At 37.5% G+C, this 12,012-nt stretch overlaps 1 protein-coding gene across 1 annotated transcript in view; it reads left to right on the top strand.

The window, feature by feature from the left end:
* Positions 1-3,760: 3,760 nt before the first annotated feature.
* LOC142345391 (uncharacterized) overlaps positions 3,761-12,012 on the top strand; it is a 35,362-nt gene continuing 27,110 nt past the window's right edge. The window contains exon 1 of the mRNA XM_075397423.1: positions 3,761-3,966. Within this exon, the coding sequence (XP_075253538.1) occupies positions 3,779-3,966 (188 nt within the window). The 5' untranslated portion in view covers positions 3,761-3,778. The remainder of the gene's footprint in view (positions 3,967-12,012) is intronic.

Genomic DNA, 12,012 nt, shown 5'->3' with positions numbered 1-12,012 from the left:
TACATAAGGTTTTCCAATTTGCTCAGAATGCTGACTTTTTTAGATATATATTGTTTGGATTAAACTCAAGCTTAGGCCGATACTGCTGCAGTCAAGCAATCGGTTTCTACACGAAAACCATGTTTCTTAGAAGTTCATATTTGCTTTAAAAAGTGTATTTTTCAATCTCAAAGCATTCCTCATGAATAGTTGTTTCAATAAAAGATTCTTCCCACATCGAATTATTCTTCGGGCAAAAAAACAGCTAATCCTCTGCTTGCGGCCCGGACTACTGGGGCGTTGATCAGCCCATTTTGATTATTTCAAACTAACATAGAAGTAAACAGTTAAGACCTTTCAGAAATTTGAACTTTGATGAGATTGTGCTTAACGCATGGGACGGCTCCAACAGATTATAATTAAGATGAAGGACGGAGAAAACAGCTCGAAGACACCCCCAACGAAACAAGCTACAATTTAGATTGATACAAGGTTTAAAAGACCGAAATGTAATCAGTATAATTAAATTGCAAAAGCGTTTGACTCATTTCCTCAGTTTTAAAAAAAAACTGAATTTTCAAATTTTCACCATTGAAGATCAAAAACACTTCAAGACATCAAAAATACAGCCTAGTTCTCAGAAAATATCATTGCTAGCCATGATAGCCATGAGGCTCTCAAGATACAGTTTTAGAACCTCTAGTTTCTCTTTATCGCGTCAACGATTTTTCCAATCACATAATAGGTGACTTTGTTATCGTTCGGATTGCAGAGGATACCAGCTCAGATTGGTTGCAGATAAGATTGGAACATCGTTCAGAGAAGCCAATGAGTATTTCAAGAAAAATCAGCTTAACCTATACGCAGACATATCCGAGTTTTCAAATGTTTCAAAATATTTGTAACAAAAGCCAAATATCGTCTCGAAAAGTAAAAAGAAAAAGAAGTTCATTAAAGTAAAGTGGGGGCTTGTTTCCGTGGGGGTTTATTTTTAACCTCAAATTAAGTGGTTTTTTCACGTTTTTTATGTCGCTGATCTAGAAAAATGTACAAAATTTTGTTTCAATGGGATTGCTCCAAACCTGAAATTCTGATAAGTTCAGATAGAAGGCTACGATGATAATTCTTTTAGTTTTTTTCATACTGCATTAGAGTCCCTTGCCCACGACTTAAGTCCATTTTCAACATACCTGGCTGAGATCTGCAGACTGAAGCACGTGTGTATATGTGTGTGTGTGCGTGTGTGTGTGTATGTGCGTGTGTGTTGTGTTTGTGTGTTGTGTGTGTTGTGTGTGTGTGTGTTGAGTGCGTGTGTGCTCGTGTGTGTGTATGTGCGTGTGTGTTGTGTATGTGTGTTGTGTGTGTTGTGTGTGTGTGTTGTGTGTATGTGCGTGCATGTTGTGTATGCGTGTTGTGTGTGTGTATGTGTGTTGTGTGTGCGTGCGTGCTGTGTATGTGTGTTGGTCAAGTGTGTTGTGCGTGTGTTGTGTGTGTGTGTTGTGTGTGTATGTGCGTGAGTGCTGTGTATATGTGTTGTGCGTGTATGTTGTTTGTGTGTGTGTTGTGTGTGTGTATGTGCGTGCGTGCTGTGTATGTGTGTATCTGTGTGTTGTGTGTGTGTGTTGTGTGTGTGTTGTGTGCGTGTGTGTGTGTTGTGTGCGTGTGTGTGTGTCTGCTCCGAGATTAGCTGATGGTGGATGATTCATCACACTTATTTTCTTATTGTTGATTTATTGTAACTGTTACAAGGATGGCTTGGTTAAGTGCAGGTGAAGGATTGAGAGCACTCTTTCCATAAGTCCAGCCAAATTCTTTTTATTGGTCGAGTAAAAGTCTTTTCTTAAGCATTTTTGGTCAAACAGAGTCTTTTCATAGTTATCTTGAGTCACGCACGGTCTTTTCATGCGTTCAGCAAAAGTATTTCATAAGTCTGTTATTCCAGTAAATTAGGTTTTTTTTCATACAGAAGCGACACTGTTACAGTACTAAACTGCATTGCACCAGAGCAGTTCAACTTAAAAAACAGTTGGAAAACAAAAGAATTAAGAATTTTTGCGATTCATAAAACAAAGCAGTTACTTCAGCTGGACCATATTGCAACAATAGTTGATGGAACGAAATTGGATAGTTTAATTGTAGTGGTCTTCTTCTCGTTAGGCATGATGAAAATGAAGCGTTTTTCGTTTTTTTCCCTTTCAAATTTATAAATTACCATTTCCTGCAAAAACCATGCTGTTTTTTGACAGATTGTCGGTTCTTCTCAATCGTAAAAGATGAAGGAGCATGCATGCTACATGCTGTATACGTTATAAACAAAATTTAGCAATGAAAATGCACGTAATTTATTCACTGTTCCGGGACTCATTCTACTGTCTAGCCAAAGTGGAGGACGGCTGATTTAGTTCCGTCAAATGTCGAGGAAGCCGCAAAAAGTCCGAAAAAACTCGGCCGAAGACAGTCTTTTTAAGCCTTAAACGGTTTGAGGAGTAGACTAGGGTGACCATAATTTATCATTTGTAAGCAAACCTCAATTAAGTTTTAAATGAATTGGCAGGGTCTAAGAAACAAGCCCTCACCGCAAAAAAACACATAATTCTAGATAGGAAATAAACCGCCAGTGAAATAGACCACCATTTTAAATTTGAGTTTTGGTAGTGATAAATTGTTCGGTTGTCATGGGTTCATATCAAGTCCCCAAGGACTGCTAAGGCATGGTCAAACGTGCTAAATGCGCAGTTCATTAAAGTAAAGTGGGTGCTTGTTTCCGTGGGGGTTTATTTTTAACCTCAAATTAAGTGGTTTTTTCACGTTTTTTATGTCGCTGATCTAGAAAAATGTACAAAATTTTGTTTCAATGGGATTGCCCCAAACCTGAAATTCTGATGTGTTCAGATAGAAGGCTACGATGATATTTGTTTTAGTTTCTTTTTTCATACTGCATTAGAGTCCCTTGCCCACGACTAAAGTCCATTTGCAACATACCTGGCTGGGATCTGCAGAATGAAACACGAGTGACTTTTTAGAAGCACGTGTGTATGTGTATGTGTGCGTGTGTGTTGTGTGTGTGTGTATGTGCGTGCGTGTTGTGCATGTGTGTTGTGTGTGTGTGTGTGTGTGTGTGTTGTGTGTGTGTGTTGAGTGCGTGTGTGTGTGTGTATGTGCGTGCGTGTTGTGTATGTGTGTTGTGTGTGTGTTGTGTGTGTGTGTTGTGTGTGTATGTGCGTGCGTGTTGTGTATGCGTGTTGTGTGTGTATGTGTGTTGTGTGTGCGTGCGTGCTGTGTATGTGTGTTGTGCGTGTGTGTTGTGTGTGTGTGTTTTGTGTGTGTGTGTGTGTGTGTGTGTGTGTGTGTGAGTGTGTGTGTTGTGTGTGTGTATGTGCGTGCGTGCTGTGTATGTGTCTGGTGCGTGTGTGTTGTGTGTCTGTGTGTGTGTGTGTGTGTGTGTGTGTGTGTGTGTGTGTGTGTGTGTGTGTGTGTGTGTGTGTGTGTGTGTGTGTGTGTGTGTGTGTGTGTGTGTGTGTGTGTGTGTGTGTGTGTGTGTGTGTGTGTTGTCTGTGTGCATGTGCGTGCGTGTTGTGTGTGTGTGTATGTGTGTGTGCTGTGTGTGTTGTGTGCGTGTGTGTGTGTGTGTGTGTGTGTGTGTGTGTGTGTGTGTGTGTGTGTGTTGTGTGCGTGTGTGTGTGTCTGCTCCGAGATTAGCTGTTGATGGATGATTCATCACACTTATTTTCTTATTGTTGATTTATTATAACTGATACAAGGATGGCTTGGTTTAGTGCAGGTGAAGGAGAAGGTAAACATGATCAAGTACAACTATGCAGTCCAGGGGAGAGAGGAGTGTCTCTACCAGTTATTCAGAGCATGGCAGGGGGAGGCCAAGTTCTGGCTCTTCAACCTAAGAGTCGTCATCACATATCTCCTCAAAAACAACAGACACAAAACAATACATCTCATATTCGACCACCCAGACATGCACTTCTATACCAAGTAAGAAAAAATTTTTTCCTGATTAATTTTACCTAATTTAACTAAATTTTTATCAAATATATTAAAGTCCTATTGGTCCTTTTTATGCGATTTTTCCTGCCATCGCATTTTGGTGTCATCATTTAGCAAACTGTGTTGCTAATGCTTTGGGTTCCATTTTCCGTGTTTGGGTTCGGGTTTCAATTTTGCAATCAACAGTCTCATTCTCCTCTCATCACCAATGAAGTCACCCCAACATTTTTTTCCGAACACAATTTTTATACAAAAACATTCTAAGCAGCTATAGTTTCCCAATACAATCTTTTCGACTAAAAGAAACCTTTTATTTGGTTGAAGTTCAATTTGTATTTGGTAAAAAGCATCTGAAACTTACTTTGAGCAAACTTACTTTGTCTGAAAAACGTGAAATCACATTTTTAAATATTAATGCATAATTCATTTCAATGAGGCGAACTCGAATTTAAGTTAATTTCAGATATAGTAATTTCAGTTAACATGAAAAGTGCAATTTTAAAGAGCGTAATTTACTAAATTTTCCTCAAAAACTGATAACCAGCATGTGCATCAAGTTGATATTTATACGAAAGTATTTGAGAGCTTGAGAAAAACGAAAACATCAGATTGCGATGCAAGTTTCAAATTAGCCGCTAAAACTGTTTACCAGCAACTTTACTTTCAGTGACAACCTTTGAATCATCATACTTCAGAGAATATGTCCGGATAACAATAATTGTTATCACAAAACAATTTTATTACAAATTTATGCAAAAACGCCTCCCAGGTTGAGGTGCCAGACCGAAAGTCGATATGTCCAGACCGTCCCAGACGGAAAGTGTCTATGTCCAGACCCTCCCAGACGGAAAGTGCCTATGTCCAGACTTTCGTGCGTTCAAAATTTTTCGTGCGTTCATCGTGCGTTCAAAAGTCCTCATGTCCAGACTTTCGTGCGTTCAAAATTGCCTATGTCCAGACTTTCGTGCGTTCCAAAAGAAAATTCGTGCGTTCCAAATTTAATAATTTGTGCGTTCATGTCCAGACTATCGTGCGTTCAAAAGGCCTTATGTCCAGACTTTCGTGCGTTCAAAAATGCCTATGTCCAGACTTTCGTGCGTTCCAAAAGAAAATTCGTGCGCTCCAAAAATAATAATTTGTGCGTTCATGTCCAGACTTTCGTGCGTTCAAAAATGCCTATGTCCAGACTTTCGTGCGTTTCAAAAGAAAATTCGTGCGCTCCAAAAATAATAATTTGTGCGTTCATGTCCAGACTTTCGTGCGTTCAAAAATGCCTATGTCCAGACTTTCGTGCGTTCAAAAATGCCTATGTCCTGACTTTCGTGCGTTCCAAAAGAAAATTCGTGCGCTCCAAATTTAATAATTTGTGCGTTGATGTCCAGACTATCGTGCGTTCAGAAGGCCTTATGTCCAGACTTTCGTGCGTTCAAAAATGCCTATGTCCGGACTTTTTGTATGTTCAAAAATTGACGATGTGTACTAAATTTGACGATTTGATCAGTCCAAAAGAAACTAGTCCAAAATGGTTCGGTCAGTCCAATTTTTTAAACTCATCACTAATTATGGCTAAAGTTGAGCATACCCACCTAAATTGAGCACAATTGCACTAAAATTGACAATTTGGTTACCAAAACAATGTTCGGTGATCGAAAAAGTTCAGGTACTTTTTTGGAAATAGGTAAAAACTTGTCCAAAACGGTCCGGTCAGTCCAATTTTTTAATTTCATCCCCAATTATGGCTAAAGTAGAGCATATCCATCAAAAATGAGCACTATTGTACTAAAATTGACGATTTGGTGTCCAAAACAATGTTCGGTGATCGAAAAAGTTAAGCCTCATCGAGCGCGGATACTTTTTTGGAAATAATTGAAAACTTAACGAAAACGGTTCCCTGAGTCCATTTTTTTATTTTATCCCCAATTATGGCTAAAGTGGAGCCTGCCCACCAAAAATGAGCACAATTGGACTAAAATTGACGATTTGGTCACCAAAACAATGATCGGTGATCGAAAAATTTAAGATAATTTTTTTTGGAAATAGATAAGAACTTGTTCAAAATGGTTTGGTCAGTCCATTTTTTTAATTTTATCACCAATTATGGCTAAAATAGAGCATACCCATCAAAAATGAGCACTATTGTACTAAAATTGATGATTTGGTGTCCAAAACAATGTTCGGTGATCGAAAAAGTTAAGCCTCATCGAGCGCGGATACTTTTTTGGAAATAATTGAAAACTTAACGAAAATGGTTCCCTGAGTCCATTTTTTTTAATTTATCCCCAATTATGGCTAAAGTGGAGCCTGCCCACCAAAATGAGCACAATTGGACTAAAATTTACGATTTGGTCACCAAAACAATGATCGGTGATCGAAAATTTTAAGATAATTTTTTTTGGAAATAGATACGAACTAGTTCAAAATGGTGTGGTCAGTCCAATTTTTTAATTTCATCACCAATTATGGCTAAACTGAAGCGTACCCATCAAAAATGAGCACAATTGGATTGAAATTGACGATTTGGTGTCCAAAACAATGTTCGGTGATCGAAAAAGTTAAGCCTCATCGAGCGCGGATACTTTTTGGAAATAGGTAGAAACTTGGCCAAAATGGTTCGTTCAGTCCATTTGGTTTTTTTCATCTCCAATGTTGGCTAATGTGGAGCTTTTCCACAAAAAAAGAGCACAATTGGACTAAAATTGACGATTTGGTCACCAAAACAATGTTCGGTGATCGAAAAAGTTCGGATACTTTTTTGGAAATAGGTAAAAATTTGTCCAAAACGGTCCGGTCAGTCCAATTTTGTAATTTCATCGCCAATTATGGCTGAAATAGAGCATACCCATCAAAAATGAGCACTATTGTACTAAGATTGACGATTTGGTGTCCAAAACAATGTTCGGTGATCGAAAAAGTTAAGCCTCATCGAGCGCGGATACTTTTTTGGAAATAGGTAAAAACTTGTCCAAAATGGTTCGTTCAGTTCATTTTTTTATTTTATCACCAATTAAGGCTAAAGTAGAGCATACCCACCAAAAATGAGCACTATTCTTTTAAAATTAGCGATTTGATGACCACAACAATGTTCGGTGATGGAAAAAGTTCGGATACTTTTTGGGAAATAGGTAGAAACTTGTCCAAAATGGTTCGTTTAGTCCATTTTTTTTATTCATCTCCAAATATGGCTGCAGTAGAGCATACCCACCAAAAATGAGCACTATTGTACAACAATTGACGATTTGATGACAACAACAATGATCGGTGATGGAAAAAGTTCGGATACTTTTTGGGAAATAGGTAAAAACTTGTCCAAAATTGTTCGTTCAGTCCATTTTTTAAAATTTATAACCAATTATGGCTAAAGTAGAGCATACACACCAAAAATGAGTACAATTGGACCAAAATTGACGATTTGGTGTCCAAAACAATGTTCGGTGATCGACAAAGTTAAGCCTCATCGAGCGCGGATACTTTTTTGGAAATAATTGAAAACTTAACCAAAAAGGTTCCCTGAGCTGAGTCCAATTTTTTTATTTTTTCACAAATTATGGCTAAAGTGGAGCCTGCCCACCAAAAATGAGCACAATTGGACTGAAATTGACGATTTGGTCACCAAAACAATGACCAGTGGTCAAAAAATTTCGGATACTTTTTTTTGGAAATAGGTAAAAACTTGTCCAAAATGGTTCGTTCAGTTCATTTTTTATTTTATCACCAATTAAGGCTAAAGTAGAGCATACCCACCAAAAATGAGCACTATTCTTTTAAAATTAGCGATTTGATGACCACAACAATGTTCGGTGATGGAAAAAGTTCGGATACTTTTTGGGAAATAGGTAGAAACTTGTCCAAAATGGTTCGTTTAGTCCATTTTTTTTATTCATCGCCAAATATGGCTGCAGTAGAGCATACCCACCAAAATGAGCACTATTGTACAACAATTGACGATTTGATGACAACAACAATGTTCGGTGATGGAAAAAGTTCGGATACTTTTTGGGAAATAGGTAAAAACTTGTCCAAAATTGTTCGTTCAGTCCATTTTTTAAAATTTATAACCAATTATGGCTAAAGTAGAGCATACACACCAAAAATGAGTAGAATTGGACCAAAATTGACGATTTGGTGTCCAAAACAATGTTCGGTGATCGACAAAGTTAAGCCTCATCGAGCGCGGATACTTTTTTGGAAATAATTGAAAACTTAACCAAAAAGGTTCCCTGAGTCCATTTTTTTTTATTTTATCCCCAATTATGGCTAAAGTGGAGCCTGCCCACCAAAAATGAGCACAATTGGACTAAAATTGACGATTTGGTCACCAAAACAATGTTCGGTGATCGAAAAAGTTCGGATACTTTTTGGGAAATAGGTAGAAACTAGTTCAAAATGGTTCGGTCAGTTCAATTTTTTAATTTGATCACCAATTATGGCTGAAGTGGAGCGTACCCAGTAAAAAATGAGCACAATTGGACTAAAATTGACGTTTTGGTCATCAAAATAATGTTCAGTGATCGAAAAATTTCGGATAATTTTTTGGAAATAGGTAGAAACTTGTCCAAAACGGTCGGTTTAGTCCATTTTTTTTAATTGATTGCAAAATATGGCTAAAGTAGAGCATATCCATCAAAAATGAGCACTATTTTACTAAAATTGACGATTCTGTGTCCAAAACAATGTTCGGTGATCGAAAAAGTTAAGCCTCATCGAGCGCGGATACTTTTTTTGAAATAATTGAAAACTTAACCAAAATGGTTCCCTGAGTCCAATTTTTTTATATTATCCCAAGTTATGGCTAAAGTGGAGCCTGCCCACCAAAAATGAGCACAATTGGACTGAAATTGACTATTTGGTCACCAAAACAATGACCAGTGGTCAAAAAATTTCGGATACTTTTTTTTGGAAATAGATAAAAACTTGTTCAAAATGGTTCGGTCAGTCCAATTTTTTAAACTCATCACTAATTATGGCTAAAGTTGAGCATACCCACCTAAATTGAGCACAATTGCACTAAAATTGACAATTTGGTTACCAAAACAATGTTCGGTGATCGAAAAAGTTCAGGTACTTTTTTGGAAATAGGTAAAAACTTGTCCAAAACGGTCCGGTCAGTCCAATTTTTTAATTTCATCGCCAATTATGGCTAAAGTAGAGCATATCCATCAAAAATGAGCACTATTGTACTAAAATTGACGATTTGGTGTCCAAAACAATCTTCGGTGATAGAAAAAGTTAAGCCTCATCGAGTGCGGTCAGTTTTTGTGACTGGGTCAAAGTGTTGTCCACATTAATGCTAATATGATACGAAAGGTTCAAATTGCGTGTTTAAGGCAAATCAAAAGAAAAATTTAGCCTGCCTGCTTTGAAAAAGATTCTTCGGTGAAAAAATTTACATTGGGTCTCAAAATGTAATAGTTTTTTTCACTGTACTAACAGAAAAAACATTAATTTTTTTGTTTTTACGGCACTCCGCACTCAATATCTGTTATGGTTTTCAATAGATCAGGCGTGAAAGAAAGGTTGCGCGAAAAGAAAGGGGCTTTAAAGTATCTTTTACGCATGAAAATTGGAAGAAGTTTTTGAAACTTTTCAAATTTTTTTTAGGTGAATTTTAAAATTTGTCAACGTATTTTACCAATACAGAATTTTTATCTGGCATATTTATGCTTGTTATAGTGCTTAGAAACTCATCTTTCTAGATAGGTATACAAAAACTATCGTTTTCGAAAGAAAAGGTTAAAAAAATTGCAAGGATTTGGAAGAAAAAAGAAAAAAATGCCTTTTTTCACAATCAGTCCGGTTTTAAAATTGTGTTTGTACTTCGAAACTATGATTTCAGGTACGCATCGTGCAGCTTAGTATCGCAGCTTTGTAACTAAACCAATTTTAATCTAAAAAAACTTAAAATTTTTTGAGAAATTGGTCAAAGAGTACGGCAAACTTGAGGTCGAAATTTCGAAAAAGTTCGAATTTTCAAGGTTGTTTTTGTTAATAACTTCGTGCATAGATAGAGTTAGAAAGCGTTCTATGGCTTAAAATAAAGCTTGGCTAATTTGCGTTACGGTCATGTTTATTGTTGCAATGTTATCTGTGACCGATGGCGTTGTTTTTTTGCTTTCTCTGAAGAATGTCGAAAATGAGCTGTTTTTGACCAAGGGGTCAGAATCATCAAAATTTAAAAACTGTTTTTCCGAACTTTTTTAAGTTCCAGATGATAGCCCTTTCTTCCTGATTCCAAAACACCTTCATTTTTAAGAATCGGTTCAGTCATCTTCGAGATATTAAGCTTTGAAAACAGGTTGGGGGGGGGTTGGGATTCCCCATACAGTTCGCCCATTCTTCCGATCTGTAATCTTTTTTTAAAACTAACAACAACCATATATATGATAGCTATATATATTCGGCAGCTCGAGGGCATCCGAAATATGTAATTTGAATGCAAGTTGTATTTCGCCTCTCTACAGGTAAGTTATATGTGTTGGCAATGTGAAATATTCGAATGAGCTGCCCCATTGTCAACTGACCAGCGGTATACATTCTGAGCATGTCATCTGACAGCAGGAGGAGTGCTATGAAGCGCTGTCCGGCTAGACCATTATAATTAACCTGCAAAGAGGTGCATATGAAATGAAATGTATCGGAAACGTTCAAATGGTGATAGTAAGTTAGCGAAAGCGATGAGAAAGTGTCAGAGCCCCCCCCCCACTGTCGCACATCAGCAGCTACACCAGAATACCCCCGCCCGTGGATACTAAGCTACGTGTCGTACCCGTACGAGTGCTGCGCGTCGCAGAATGCTGCGCGCGCTGCTGTAGAGCGCAGATCAGAGTGTTGGGCATGTCCCAGGCCATTTTAATAGCATGAATCGAGTATTTTAGATCTAGTGAGATGCAATCACGATACTTTGACGATGATGTACCCGGACAGGGCGTTAACGTCGATGAGTTTATAAGTCCAGGAGGCCGTCGAAAAGAGATTAGAGTGAAGTGCTTGAGTGGTTTAGCTAAAGAAAAGGCCTTATTTACAAGACGCCGGAAACTTGATTTAGATCTTGCTACATCAATAAAGTTTGTTAGTTTCCAAGCTAAGTGCGAACCCGGTAAAGTTTTGTCCAAAGTGTGGAAGCTCTTCAAGAATGCCAAATCAGTCAAGATAGGAAAATTAAGACCCAACCAGAAGAGAGGAGAGAAAAAACAATGGCGATATAATGGATGGGTAAACTTTTTTGGGAGTGGTGATTGCAATCGTGCGAAGCGTCTTATAGAAAAAAACAAGCGAAAATTTGGCAATATGAAGATAGAAAAAGTTGGGAATGTAAAGTGTATTGGCTTTGATCACAAGAAGAAGTTTATAGTTTCACAATTGATACGAATTAAAGCCAAAAAAGAAGTTCCAACACAGTTTTACAGCTGGGGTCATCATTGGTCCCCCAAAAACGATAGTCGCTTTGCTGAAGAAGTTTTTGATGGCTTGTTATCTAATGGTGTGGTGCTTGTTGAGTGATCTTGTGTTCTTTATTGTTTTGTCTTGTAGTTTTAGTCGATAGATTGAGAATTTTTATAAATTGATGTCTATAATAGCATAACTTGAATTCAACAATGTGCAATATGACAGCTTTTTTTCAGTTGTTCCACTTGTATTACTTACTTTAATATACATTTGGTTTGTTTTTGAGGATTCTGCAGGGGAAACCCTAGATTACCAACAGAATCGTTGAAAACATTCCATTTCTTCTTGAAATTTTCGATTTTTCCGAATAACCAATTTTAAATAAAGATATTTTTGATTAGGTCATAGAGTCGTCCGAATTGAACCAAACTTTGTATGGAGTATCCCCTGTGTAGCTAGAGTCTAAAACAAAAAGAATTTTTGGTATAGCTTGCCTAGGAAAAAAGTTAGCTTTTTATACGGAAATTTGCGATTATTTCATATAGATAATTTTGAAAATAGGTCTTTTTCATCGGGTCAAGGAGTTGTCCAAATCGATCCAAACTGGGTATGGAGTATCCCCTGTGTGTCTAGAATCTAAAACAAAAAGAA

Source organism: Convolutriloba macropyga, chromosome 9 (assembly GCF_964194025.1).
Source record: "Convolutriloba macropyga chromosome 9, txConMacr16.3, whole genome shotgun sequence".
Classification (NCBI taxonomy): Eukaryota; Metazoa; Xenacoelomorpha; order Acoela; family Convolutidae; genus Convolutriloba; species Convolutriloba macropyga.
Note: the sequence above shows the minus strand (reverse complement) of the source record. Positions and strands in the feature narration are given on the sequence as shown.